General features: G+C 34.7%; 1 protein-coding gene across 2 annotated transcripts in view; it reads left to right on the top strand.

Annotated features, from left to right (window-relative positions):
• The first annotated feature begins 7,081 nt into the window (after nt 1-7,081).
• Nucleotides 7,082-15,105, top strand: part of LOC130046634 (cell death abnormality protein 1-like) — a 42,849-nt gene continuing 34,825 nt past the window's right edge. For both annotated transcript variants that reach the window (XM_056147143.1, XM_056147144.1), the window contains exon 1: nt 7,082-7,165. In XM_056147143.1, coding sequence (XP_056003118.1) covers nt 7,096-7,165 — 70 coding nt within the window. In that variant the 5' untranslated portion in view covers nt 7,082-7,095. The remainder of the gene's footprint in view (nt 7,166-15,105) is intronic.

Consider the following 15,105-nt stretch of genomic DNA (forward strand, 5'->3'; position numbering starts at 1 on the left):
CAACACTCAGAGAAAGGTAATTATTAATGTTGATTTAGAGAATTTTGAATGCCGCAGTTTTTGCTATGGCAATGCCTAAATGTGAAGCTTTGAATATTGTTCAATATATATAACGTCAATAATGTAAATATTAATTTAAACTAGTGTTTGATTTGATTTGATTTCTACAAAACTAGGTATATATTAAGCAATATAAACATACACACGTACTGATTTAAAGTTTTGGACCGATTGAAAGTCGGATCGGGTCAGTGAAAGTTCGAATCAACCTGCAGTTGTTTCAAACATCCCCGTGATTCGGAGCTGGCAGTGTGATTCGGACCTGACCCATGAACACGGTTATGGAAAATGCAAAGGTCGGTGATATATTTACCATGATTTCCAAATATTTTTTTGTTATTTTTCATTTTAGTAACTTCTGATCTTCTCACAAGACGATTAAAACCTACAGTATCTTCGTGGATTGTACCGCTAACAATCGTTAATGAAAATGTGATCCGGAACTAGGCAAACGACTGTATATTTTTGTTTTATCATAAAGGATTCCCTTGAACATGTTGAATGTATTTTCAGTTTTGTTTTTCTGAAGATATACGTTTTAAAAGAGTATGGACATTCATTCTCTTTATACTCGGGACTATAATGCCAACGTCTTGTCATTCGAGCAACCTACAACGTACGTCGTTGTGACCAGTCTCGCAAGAGTTGTTGATAGGTGAATTTCAAAATGAAAAACAATTGCCAACCAAGCATTTTTTCTTTAATCTGTTAATTACCCATCCACTCCAAACTATCCAGCCAAAAATACTTGCAAGTTAAACTCGCCATTCAGTGCAAAATATCCTATGAAGGCCGGTCTAATAAGTTGTTTACAATAACCTGGGGAAATCTGAAAGAACTGGTGTACATGAGGTCAACATATGGCTGCTGATTTGGCAGATATATATAACTGTATCCTAGTCATGAACTCAGCATTTTTTTCCTCCTTAATATTTCACATATTCTTGGAACTGTATACATGAGGTTAGCTTAAGGGAGCTCATATTTTGTCCTTGTGTGTATGTTTTGTTTCAGTCATTGAGGTACACATTGTAGTTTGTATACATTAATTTGTATTCATATAACAAGCTTATATACTTTAAGTTCTATACCATATTGTATGTGTAGTCTTGCTAGAGGCAAGCAAATAATTTGCACCAATATTTCCTTTTCTTGGAAAACCTTTTGTACAAGGTAATACAAATAAATGCCTTTTCCTTGGATGGCGCTGCATGCATCATGCAAGCATTTAACATGCCTTGTGGCCTTTTTGTGTACACCACCTTCTTGTTACACAAACTTTGTAATAATTTTATAACAATAGCTGGGATAAACACCAATTTGCAATGTAACATATCTAAGTTTAAATTATTCATCATTTGACCTTATCCAGTTATTAATTTACATTATTATAGGTAATTCTATATTATATGTGCTTTTGTTCACTCCTTGTCATTTATCTGGACAATAAATGGCACAATCACTCAGCTGAAGTTTTCTTGTTTTCCTACAATGGTTCAAACAACAAGAACACGCTTCGAAAAAGGCATTCAACTTTGCTATAAGGGTGTAAGCTTTGTTTAATGAAAAGTTTTGAAGATAAATAAAATTTTATGTCTCATAAAATGTTTTATATGCAAGCTTTTACACTGTAATTCCATGATAATTTATAAATTCCAATTTCATTATTTGTTGTATTATGATCGGGTTCAACTCAGATCGGGATCGAATTCCAAATAATGAAAATCCGGTGACGCACGAGGTTTTGCTCAATTTAAACGCCACCTCCTTTCCTCCTCCCATATACATGTAATTCTGATTGTCTAATTTGTTTGTAATGGAGAAATCTTGCCTATATCATCTAGATTTATTGAGCTTGCTAATTATGTAAATGTGGTTTCCTCTCTGAGGATGAACATCTTTTTGTTTCCAATGTTTGTAAAGTTTGTAATTTTGTCTTTTTAACAAGATAATAGTGGCTCTTTTTTGTGTACGTCACCTTCTTGTTTGCTATAACGGTGTAAGGTTTGTTTAATGAAAAGTTTTGAATATAAACAAATATACATGTACATTGCTGTATCCAGTAAATGTTCTACTAAGCTATCATTGATCCACACGAAAATATTAACAACTGTGAAAGAGAAACTCTAAACGTATAAAAGAGGTATAAATCAAATGTGGATTTGAAATCATTTCAAGTTCATTTGAAGTCCAATTTTTCCCCCCAATTTTTTTGTCTCAAATCAACAACATCAAAACATGTGACTTTTCAACACTTTACACGACCATATCTCATGATCAATTAAAGACGACACTTTTTTCACACCATAGTTAGTTGGTTCTTCAACACAAATGGAAAAAGGAAAATATTCATATCTCGTGATCAGTCATTCATATTTTTACCTTGCTAAACACCACTCTGATTCTACGTACAAATACTCTGTAGTTGATATTGAAAAGGTGCTGGAGTTCCTCATTGACGGTATCTTCGTAGGCTTTGGTGATCTAGTCTTCCAACAGTCTGTTTGAATTCCTTTGGCCACGAACTGCGCTCCTTTGTTAGCTGACGCTTTTTTATATTCTAATAAAGCAGAATTTATTCAAAAACTTCTAAATGAGAGGCCTTTAAGTCGATATTTAGATATATCAACGACATTTCATGCATAATATTTCTTTTAATATATTTTTTCATTTGCATTCTCTAATGTCCATATGTGTTGTAAAACTTTTCATTTGTATTGTATCCAAGGGATTGTTTATTTTGATTTGTTTCGAAGAAGTTCATTAGTTAAGGTCTCTTCGAGAATTTTTCATTCATCAAATTGTATTTTGATAAACGACAGATATCCGCATAAGATTTTGAAAAATTGGGGGAGGGGTGCATAAACACAGCAGAATTAGATCACCAGTTGAAACAACTGTTTTCACTGTTTTAGATTTGTTGTTTCGTTTCGAAGATTCTAACAAATGTTTAAAAAAAGTATAATCTATGGGATCTACACATCCTAAAAATAGAATGCGCCCTGTTATCGAGTAAATAGCACTTGCAACAGCGTGGTAAGAACATCTGAATTAAAATGGTGTGTTATGTATAATGCGACATGTAACGAATTCGCTGGAATAGGTTATTTCCCTCTTGAATTGACGAAATTGCACCATCGTTTGAAAGACGAAAAAATACTTGTTGCTAGTGTTAATACGTCTTGACTTTAGTAGATAATCACTCACTTTGGATGCCAATTCTGCATTGTCAACTCTATCAAAATCCAGTCCGGCTGATGAAAGTTTTTCTCTGATCGTTTGTTCTCTCTGGAACAAAAAGATTCAAATGAAATATTGATCTCTAACATTCTATACGAATTGTAACCATATCGAATAATGTACTTCCCCCGATTATTCCGTTCTGTCCTCTACCCATTTCTGTGATACTAGAATTTACGTTTTTCACCCCTCTCAGACAACTTTTCCAATCATGGCCTTTCCTCAAGGCCGGCCAGAATGGTGCCGATTCCCATTGTGGAAAAACCAATGTACACCTAGCCTTATCATTCTACAATGTATTGATTGTTTTGCTAATCAATATTGAAGGTAGAACCAGCCAATTATTTTCTTTGCCCCCAAAATGTTTAAACGCATCTATGCATGTTGTGTTAGGACATCACCTCCTAGAACACATATACTTGAATTGGGAACATTTTGCGTTGTAATTTGTTGCAAATCTGGCACATGAGTTTCCCCCAAATTTTGTCTATTTCGTTAAAAACTATGATTTTGACGCTCCAATCGCGACGTCGCTATCAAAACATCTACTTAAAAATCTGCTTTTATATTGCTCTTTCTAGGAATCAAGACCGTATTCAACTGAATATGTTTGCTTTCGCACTTTTTTCTATTCCCAATGCAATTGTTTTGTAAATAGTTTTTTTTTGCAACCCACTTCTAGAATTCTACTAACATTCTTGCTGTCTGTATGCCAGGTCATTTGTTGCCATTGAATGCTTCGTCCTATGTATTCAAACTCCTATTGACCGTTTCTAATTCCCTCCACGTTGAGCTTTGATTAGATTCTTCACTAGCCCACCTACCCAAACGTTCTGGTATTTCCGAATTATTTCCAAATGCACCAAAACATGAATCTGAGGCATCACTAAACAAATTTAAATCTGACGCATGTTGGCCTTTTCTGATAACTTGACACTTTAAACTTATTACGTTTTTAACCCCAAAATATATCTCTTGTAGGGCATGGAAATGTAAAAAAAAAAAAGAATAATAATAAAATTCCATCTAATTCTATCCATAATATCTTGGTAAAGGAATCACGTGTGAAACCGCACCACATTTCCTATAGCGGATTCCATTGAAATGATTTGACAGACTATACTTGCTATACTTTTGACATGAAAATATGTGCACCCCTGCTGAACCTGTAACAGAACCTCGTTGATACGTTTAAAAACCTTGTCAATCCTATTTGCTGTAGCTTTCAAGACACCCTGTTCTGTGTTCCAAACGAACCCTAAGTCATATGATATTACTTTGAGGCACCCAGACACATTTTGACTCTGCAATAATGAAACCCAATTCTAAAAGATCGTTTTAACCAACTGGATAAAAGAAAAAGATTGATATATTTCAGATGCCCCTCCTAGACCGTCGTCCAAATACATTAAAATGTTGATTCCCAACGATCTCCAATATTGAACTACGCTCCTCATAAGTATGTAAATATAAATCCTGCAGAAGAAATGCCAAAAGGTAGAACGTTAAAAACGAAATATCTTGTTTTGCCATTCATTTTCCATTCAGCACCAGAAACTTCAATGTGATGGTATGCTGATTTTGAATCAAACTAAAGAAAAAATTACTCTGTTTGAACATTTCTCTGACGACCTTGACGTCTTCCATTCTGAATACAAAATTATAAACATGAACGTTGATACATGTATGTCTGCAATCCAAGACCAATCTAGGTTTATTCAAAGCGTCGAACATTACTGTCAAAGAGTCAAAGGATTTACTAAAAGAGGTTTATCGCTGGCTTCTGTCACGCAGCCCTTCTCAATGAGCTTCTGCATTTCTAAAAACAAAATTATGCCACAATTGTCCCTGGCTGATATATTGTTGTTCAAATTGCATTAGGATTAAAATACTCGGTAACTAACGGCGCCTCTTATTGTGATTGGAGGGTTTGGCCGTTTTGACACTTGTTCGATAAAATTGACCACCCGCACCTTAATTTTGATTATTGTCCAGGTTCTGTTGGATTTGAATTCTGTTTGGTCTTATTTTGAGTATGTTTTCACACCTTGAGTCAGCTGTAATAACAACACAGTTCAACAGACAACGACGTTTATTTAACAACGCACAAGGAAGAGGAAAATAAATAGATATTTACTAAAGATACAACATTATAACGAAAAACCCTGCCTCTGACTATAAACTCTATACTGATATCAATAAACTAACCCCCAATCCAAGGTAGGGACAAGTTATCTTACCTAACTTAGACGGGTGGAAAGGCCTAAGAAAAATTAAACCCCCTATTTAAATTTGATATATTTATTTACCTTAATTCGTACTTTTAGGTTTTGGGGTCTAAAATAATTTAGCAGGAGCCATCAGAGAAAGATGGGTTGCAACCTGGTAAATACTAGTAATAGTATTAAACCTGAATCTAAAGTGAGATACTTACGGCAAGTTAATGCTTTCTAAGTCCCCCATTTACTAACGAAAATCAGGATATTTTATATTAAATTGGGACAATAGAAAATCATAATTTGAATATATTGAAGAGAATACTGAGGGTATGAATTTTACCCGTATTTTAGCACAACCCATAGAGGTTAAATTATGAACCTCCGGATAAGTATCCTATGAGAATCAAGGCTACGAAAGCTAAAAGATTGTTTTGATGATTGAACACATGGGCATATGTAGGAACTGTCAGATAAGACTAATCCCGTGGTGATCTGGGTTAGAATATGTCCTCAGTACCCCTTGTTTGTCGTAAGAAGCGACTAAATGGGGCAGTCCTTCGGATGAGACCGCAAAAACCGTGGTCCCGTGTCACAGCAGGTGTATAACGATAAAGATCCCTCCCTGCTCCCTGCGCCGAGCATTGGCCTAAATTTTGCAGCCCATCACCAGCAATGGTGACGTCTCCATATGAGTGAGAAATTATCGCGAGGGACCTTAAACAATAGCCAATCAATCAAATAAGACTAACGTGTAAATAAGCAGCTAAACGAAGGTAGTACAGCGTCAAAAACAGGTAAATATATCAATTAAAAACATAAACAATATGCATATAAATTCATTCCTCCTACACTCCCCCTTACTAAAAGATAAATAATACTATCATTTATTTGAGAAGTGCTAAAAATTCATAATAAAAGCAGGATTAATGTATATAAACAAACTCAATATATAGACACACATACATATACACATTATATGTAAGACCATTTCAAGTCATTTATGAGTTTATTTAAACCCGCATGTCCTGTGTTGGGGAGGTTCCCAGAGTCGGCTGGTTATCACCATGGTCCTTCACAATCCTGATCCTGATTGTGTGTCGTAACGCACCAAGGCATCCGTGGCGGTGTTGTTGCTGATTTGCCTCCGCAAGGCGGACTGCTGGTCTCTATATCACCGTCTGACATCGGTTATTGGCTGTGAGGGAATAAGGCCCTTCCCTGGGTCCTCGTATCTGCGGTTCACAATGGAGATCGTCTCCATGTTAGGGCTAGCCCCTTAGTGTCTTTGTAATGTCGTACAACCTAGTTTCTCCGACATGAGGTGAAGTTACAGTGATGGTTGACTAGACTTTGAAACATGCACTTGTGTTTACCCAAAACAATTTCATTGAAATTAGAAATCATAATAGTTTCATTATTTTTAGACCGCCATCATAATATTTCTTGACAAGTACATCCTTCCTTGTTTACTCTGTGAGTTGAGCCACTCCACATACCTCGAGAGAGACTTAAAACAATATCCAATCAATCAGATGTACGGTGTCCCACGTGCCTTCCCTACTTCGAATGTTATTTCATGCTGTTAGCAATGGCTTTAACGCTATGGAGTAGCATCTTTCTAATAATCAAAGTAGGATATTGTTATGGTAAGTACAAATGCGTTTCTCTCCTTGCTTTAAATACTTTTAAGAATATTATTCATGGCATCTAACGAGTGGTAAGTAAACCTGTTTACATACAAACGTGCACAGGACAGTTCATATAGAAACTTACATCCATGTATAGATCGCTGATTTTAAAAATGCCTCCATTAATGAAAACTGTAAATTTACCCAGAATCATTAGTTTATTTTGGAATAAATATCGTTATTGATCGCATATATCAAAAATAATATAAATGACGTTTGGATTCTAAATGTTTTGAAGAGAGATTTTCTTCCTGTTTAGTTATCTAAGTACTTTACGAAAACGCGATTAAAATAAACATTCCTGATGCGACAAGCGACATGCAAGTTTTGACCCACTTCCCTATCTAAAAATGCATTATGGTATATATATAGGAATCACCCTGTCTGTCCGTCTGTCTGTCTGTGCAGATTCGTGTCCGGGCCATAATTGCTTTGTTCTTTGACATAGGCATACCATATTTGGCACACAGGTGGATCACCATGAGACGATGTGTCGAGTACCTTCATGACCCCTATATGACCTTCACCCTTGACCTTAAAGTCAAAATTAAAGGTTTTTTACAATAGATTGGTGTCCGGGCCATAACTTCTTTGTTCTTTGACATAGGCATACCATATTTGACACATGAGTGTATCACCATGAAACGATGTGTCGGGTACCTTCATGATCTCTATATGACCTTGAACTTTGACCTCACGGTCAAATTGATTATAGGGTTTTGACATGGTCATACCATAAGACATGGGTGTATCACCATGAGACTATGTGTCATGTACATTCATGACCTTTTTATGACCTTGACCTTTGATCTCAAGGTCAAAATTTTAGGTTTATACCATTGATTTGTGTTCGGACTACATCTTCCATTTTTTTCTACAAAGGCATACCATATATTTACACCCAGGAAAGAGGTAATTTATACCTATTAACAACACCCTTTTGGGAAATTGGGGTGAGCGGGGGGTATTCTTAGTGAGCATTGGTCACAGTACCTCTTGTATTATTATAGAAATTATATTCCTGTAACTGTGTATTTGTAATTACGCAATGCGTCATTCATTCAATAATATAAATTTAAATGTTAATGTAGAAATGTTAAATGTTGAGTCCCTATATGTTCGCCTGCACAATATGTCCGCCTGCACAATATGTCCGCCCAATTTTGGACCAAACTGTCCTTATATGTCCGTCTGCACTAAATGTCCACCCAATTTCTGTCCAAACTGTCACTATATGTCCGCCTGCACAATCTGTCCGCCCAATTTGAGACCAAACTGTCATTATATATCCACATGCACAATATGTCCGTTTACTTTTGTAACGAACTGCCACAATACGTCCACCTATAAGGATATGATTACTATGATATAGTAATGTGTATCTATGTGAATAACTGTAGGACCTAATTATTTAGCTTATATCAATGCAGCAGTGATTGTGCATCGAGAATTTGGTTTTGTTATGAGAAATTTCCGTTAGTCTTACATCGAATTTTCATTTCATATTGGAAGGAAAATGTTAACTGCCATGTGTATATATCTTAGCTAGACTTAAAATGTCCGAAATGAACAATTTGCATCATTTACAACTATTGTAGCATCCTTAGGATCAGTGTAGTGTTTAATTATAGCTACATTACCAAAGTTTTTGACTTTGATATCGTTGTAATTTGTAATGAAAGCAATTTCTTCATAAATGTGATGCATTTGTGAACAATGCGCGTCTGAATCTCAACAAATATAGTATGTCGGCTGGGAATATCCGACAAAAATGAAAGTATAATGTAAAGAGATAAATATCATTTTTGAAAAGAAAAAAACGATGGTGTGAACAGCAACACTTCACGCTGGCATGCTTAACTGCATTATAAAGTACAACTAAGTACTTTATTGTCCGAATTCACTACATTGCATGAAGAGAACTGTAATTAAATATAGTATTATAATACATAAGTTTTGACAAGTTTCGGTGTGTTTTCCACTCTCGGAAACTTTATCTTAGTTTACAATTGTTTTCCGCTCTGCGTTAACTTTTAAGAACTATTTCCGATAAAATTGTTGTAACACAATATTTATCATGCTTTACATATTCTAAGTCAGAATCTGCCTTTTAAAGAAATTTATTAAGTACAGCAAGTCGTGCAAAATTTTGTTTGTTTCTATTCATATTTACAGTTAGCCAATAAAAACATTAATCAGTTATGCAGACACAATAAATCACGAACACTGACAGTTTTTGTCATATGGGGCGGATCCAGGAATTGCGGTTACGGGGGGCGCCACTTTATGATGCAGACGGTCCAGGGCGAAGCCCTGGTGGGAGTCCAATGTGTACTTTTTCTATCATTTTTTAAAGGTGAAATTAATAAAATTTTGAGAGTTTTTTGGGAAAAATTAAGTTCTCCCAATAAATTGATTCAAGAAATCAAAAGATTTTGTAATTTATTTCTCCGGGAGTGGAAAAAATTATCGATTCTTTTATCGTTTAGTTCATTTTCCGAAACAAGATACCGCGATTTGCCTTAAATTTGAAAATTTTAGGGGGTAGGGCGGCTGCGCCCCTCTCTAAATCCGCCACTGGTCATGACTTTTTATATAAATCCAACGATTCATGGAACAATAATATCAACATTTTGAATAAGTGACTATACACAACATTGAAGTGAATATAACGTTTGACATAGTAATTCTTACGTTTTAATGAGGCGGGATTTAATTGGGTACTTGCACAATGACAAAGATACAGAGTGATGATAATGATATGCAATAACAATGATCTACAGCAACTTTCTCAATAGCATATGGCGTAACAAGTTCAAAGTAAATGAAAAAATGCCAAAATTCCAATTATTGGGCTCAGGCCCTGGAAAATAACGAAAAGTATATGCATGGCGGACTTCTAACATCAATATTTGGCCAAAAAATCTCACGAGGCCCATGATAACCCTCCTCCTATATTAAAAAGCCACGACGCTTTTGGTTGTATACAGTTGAATATCTCTGGCGGTTGCCCAAAACCTGAAAAAAGTTAAACAAAACAAAACAAAACAAAAACACGCAACAACAAACTTGCAAATAAATACATGAATATGAAATGCGGAAATGGTAACGGCGACCAAAAGGATACACATATAACGCGCATACTCGGATTATATGGGTAAAATTAGACACCAAACATTTTGCATCTCTCGCGTTACACACGAGTTTCTTTCATTTATTTTAAATCTTATTCTACCAGGTATACTGTTGAAACAAGTGAATATCGTAAGGTGGGGCTTCCCCTAACAATGTTGTTTTTCCCATGGAGTTCCCTAGTGACCTTAAACCTCCTGACCCTAAAATCAATCGAGATTTTCTCCCCTTATAATGAAGCTATATGTGAAGTATCAATCGAGCCGAAAGTGTCTAAAGCATACATAGTTTTTTCTGTTATGCTAACTTGATGTTTGGTCCCAAAATCTTATTCAATCAATAAAGTAAAAACTACAGCCTTTAAATTATAATATCAAAATATTCAATAACAAACCATGTATATAGAGATATATGTATATGATTACAATATATTGTTTTCGTAGTGTTGCTTAAATACCAACATCATTCACCACTCTAAAACCTGTAATTCAATTAAAACCTTTGAAGTAATCTGAAACAAAGAAAATAATTTTAAAGACAGGGAATAGTGCAACAACAGGGTTGCAGGGAAATTGAATGAAGATATTAGTAACAGCAAAAGAATTTCACACTATCGGAAGCACTGATATTTCGAAACATATTCGACGATTCATAACAAAATAAATATAAACTCCTAAACTACCGAAACCATTGATAAATCATATATGTATATCAGTAGTTTATATGCATGCAGAAACTAGACGTAGATACACGTACGTAGAAACTTCGCGCGTAAAACACGTGCCACCAACAGTGCATTGTTATGAAGAATTGATGTTTTGTTGTAAATGTACTGGAGATATCACCTACAGCAATATTGAACGCATTTGCAACAGCTGTGATACAGATGTGGTCGCCCCACTCAGTTCCTAATAAGCCATCTAAGTAAGTATTCCTGTCTAGATTATGTACAAAAATTGAAAAGCTGTCGCCAGATGGTGTACTTGGATTTTGTATTAACCAATTAACTACTACCTCTCGAATGTCTTGTTGATTAAGATCAATTTGAAGATATTGACTTAGATATTGCGCAATGGAATGAAAAAGACAACTACCATCTTTGGGAATATTTCCAACGGGCATTAAAGCGATTTCGATAGCGTTTCGAACCATATCATCATGCGCCGAATCGGTCTGCGAAAGGTTTGCCACTCGGAGTTGTTTAACTGTACTTTCAGAGAGATAAAAATCTGATATATGGCGGAAATTATGAGATGAGGTAGAACAAGGTGACTTACTTTTACGACAGCAGATTTTACTCATACTATTTATACAGTTTGGATCTAATTAGGGCCCCGCATGAAATGCGGAAAGCCCTATAGTAATCACATTGTCCGTCCGTCTGTCCGTCAACACGTTCTTTGTGACACGATAACTCAGTTTTTATCGTACAGTTTTCAAATTTTGTACAGAAATAATTTACAATAAGAGGAAGACGCCTATAAATTTTGGGGTCATGTCACTTTGTCTGTCTGTCTGTATGTATGTTATCATCTTTGTTATTATGAACACTTTCTTTGTGACACGATAACTCAAACAGTTTTTATTGTACAGTTTTCAAATTTTGTACAGAAATACTTTACAATAAGAGGAAGGCACCTGTAAATTTTGGAGTCATGCCACTTTGTCTGTCTGTTTGTATCCCAGCATCTTTCTTATTATGACCGTACTCTATTTACCACTGTTTAAGGGGATAATTCAATTTGGATTATGATATGCATTGTATTGGTATAGAAAATTTACAAAAAAATAACTCTACAACATTGTGTATGTAAATATATATATATATATATATATATATATATATATATATATTTCACGTGAAATAAAAATGCTTGATGTTACATGTATATTGAATTAACATGTCATTCCCAGTCAACAACTCTCGATCGGGATCGGAATACGAAATAAAATTTCTTATATGCAAGGTGAAGATAACGAACAGTGATCAATCTCATATTATATCCGGTTGCAAAGTGACATTGTTTCAAGAAATTGAATTATGTACTAATTGCATGTTACACCTTGGAGAACTGTTCCTTTCAATAAAGAAAGTCACAAAATGGATACAAAATGAGTATACCTTATTCATTACTGTTACCGAACTTTCGTCGGTGAAAATCTTGAAATGGTGTGTTTCATTGCGCTTGTTAACGGTATGCAACTGTACTTCTACCATCTTTAAACTAGTAGGATCATGGAACTAGTCGGAAGTTGTCAAGACATATACACTTATATTCACTGACATTTCACCGTAGGGAGTTTAAATGACTTTTGTGGATATTAAAAATAAATGTGTCTAACTGATTACTACGATCTAGAGTTTAAGTGATATATACATTTAAATTGTATTTTCTTAAATCAATATTTCAATACTATAGTTAAATGGAAAATGAACACCCGTTTATAGACAATGTCAAATGAACAAACCATTAACTGAATATCGCTTTTCTAATTGCCTTTATTTTTTTCTGAACTACTTCCTGAGAAATCAAGAAAAATAATTGAATAAAAACCAATAATGGCCACTCCTCCATAAAGAAGCTATGAAATTCGGCCGTCGAGGGGAGCGCTGATCTCTCAGTGGTCTGCTGCGTTTTTCGTATTGTAGGTGTATTTGTATTATTAACAAAAATTTAATTCTATATTCGGTTGAATTGGTATATTAATGATACTGTAAAAAGTGTTTCCTCATTGAGGCACGAGCGGGACGATCTTAGCACGTGCCAGGTAATTTACAGGTAGCGTTGTTTATTCTGAGGCACGCGCCATTGGGTATTCCAGGTAAATCCACCTCATGCAGGCACGTGCCAGGTAATCCAGTGGTAAACCTTTATTCTAAAGCACATGTCCTCTTTTATATCATGGAAAACAGTACGAAATATTTTTTTTAGATCAAATAGCTATTTCTATTCATCTTTTTATTGAGAGGGGTAGATTAACCCCACTGAAAAATTGAATTTTTTTATTTATCAAGGTATGTTAAAGTTCTTTATATCATTTTATTATACGTGAGAAGACGAGAAAAATGATATCAATATAAAATTTATAGCTTTAAAAACAAAAGTTCCAGCTCTCAATATGTGTCGGAAACCTGCTTCAACCTGTTTTTTTTCCATGGCAGATTCTGCCATAGAAAAGGCCAACTCCAGGTTTCCCAATCCAAAACCCAGATATCTATACATTAAATTGTTCGTCTCGACGAGACACGAAAGAATATGTAATCAGAATTTTAGTGGCTCAAAAAATAAAAAGGTTATTGACTGAAAACTTTAGGAATTGGACTTAGACTTTTTGTCGAGTAGAAATTAATCCCTTCAGGGGCTTCATGTCTTTTATACTCAACCTACAACAGTGTGCTTTACATCATTTTCGTTGTCTCATTGAGACGAGAAAGAATATGTAATTAAAAAATATGTAGGGTGGATAATGAACATTTTATGCCTCAAACCTTTTACAATTTGGACTTAGTCATTTTACAGCCAGTGATAAAAAATGCTTTTTGGGGCTGAATCCCTTATTTATTATCACACCTTAATGTTCCTTATATCATTTTTTTCGTCTCAATGAGGCAAACCAGGTGATACCAAGTTCATATTTCTAGCTTGATAAATAAAATGATGAACCCCAAAAAGCATTTTCAGTCATTCGCCGGAAAAAGTCCAAGTCCCAAATCAGGTTATCTGGGGTCAAATGTTTTATTATTCATGTTACATAAAATATGATTATATATTCCTCCTCCTCTCCTCAAGACGAAAAAAATGATCTTTTAAATATCCTGAATAATAAAGTTTTAGGACATGAATATGTCTTTCTTATTTACCCTCCTAAAAGGGACATAATCTCAATAGGAATGTAAAGTATTTCAGGTGGCAAAATTTTTATTACTTGAGCTATATATATTTTTTTTCGTCTTAAAAGGACGAGAAAGAATATGTAATTAAAATAAATGTAGGGTGGATAATGAAAATTTTATGCCCTAAACCTTTTACAATTTGGACTTAGTCATTTTACAGCCAGTGATAAAAAATGCTTTTTGGGGCTGATTTCATTATTTATTGTCACACCTTAATGTTCCTTATATCATCTTTTTCGTCTCAATGAGGCGAAACAGGTGATATCAAGTTCATATTTCTAGCTTGATAAATAAGATGATGAGTCCCAAAAAGCATTTTAAGTTAATTGCCGAAAAAGTCTTAGTCCAAAAACGAGTTTTCAAGGGTAGAATTTTCAATATTCAAGCTACAGCAACTCTGATTACATATTCATTCTCGTCTTTTCAAGACGAAAATGATAGTATAACGATCTATTACATAACTTGAAAAATAAAGTTTTTTGACTTTAATAGGATATTTCTTATTTCACCTGTAATTAATGCCAAAGTATATGCATAGATATTATATATTTTGATTTAAAAAAAAGTCCCCCAGACCAGCGTACTGGTGCAGAGGACAGGTTATTGGGACAAGTTAAGACGAACAAAGAATATCTAATCCAGTAATTGCTAGGGTGATAAAGATTTCATCCCCAAAAAACTTGTGATTTTGGACGAGTGAAAAATACAAGTTTTGGGGCTGTGATTTTCTTATACATAGACCTAGCTCAATGATTTCATTCTCGTCGTCTTGTTAAGACGAACAACATGATATAAGACACTATAGGATAGGACAATTAATAAATATGTTGTCTTCGAAAAGTTATGTATTTCCTATGTAATTCATTGTGCA

Source organism: Ostrea edulis, chromosome 8 (genome assembly GCF_947568905.1).
Source record: "Ostrea edulis chromosome 8, xbOstEdul1.1, whole genome shotgun sequence".
NCBI classification, from domain to species: Eukaryota; Metazoa; Mollusca; class Bivalvia; order Ostreida; family Ostreidae; genus Ostrea; species Ostrea edulis.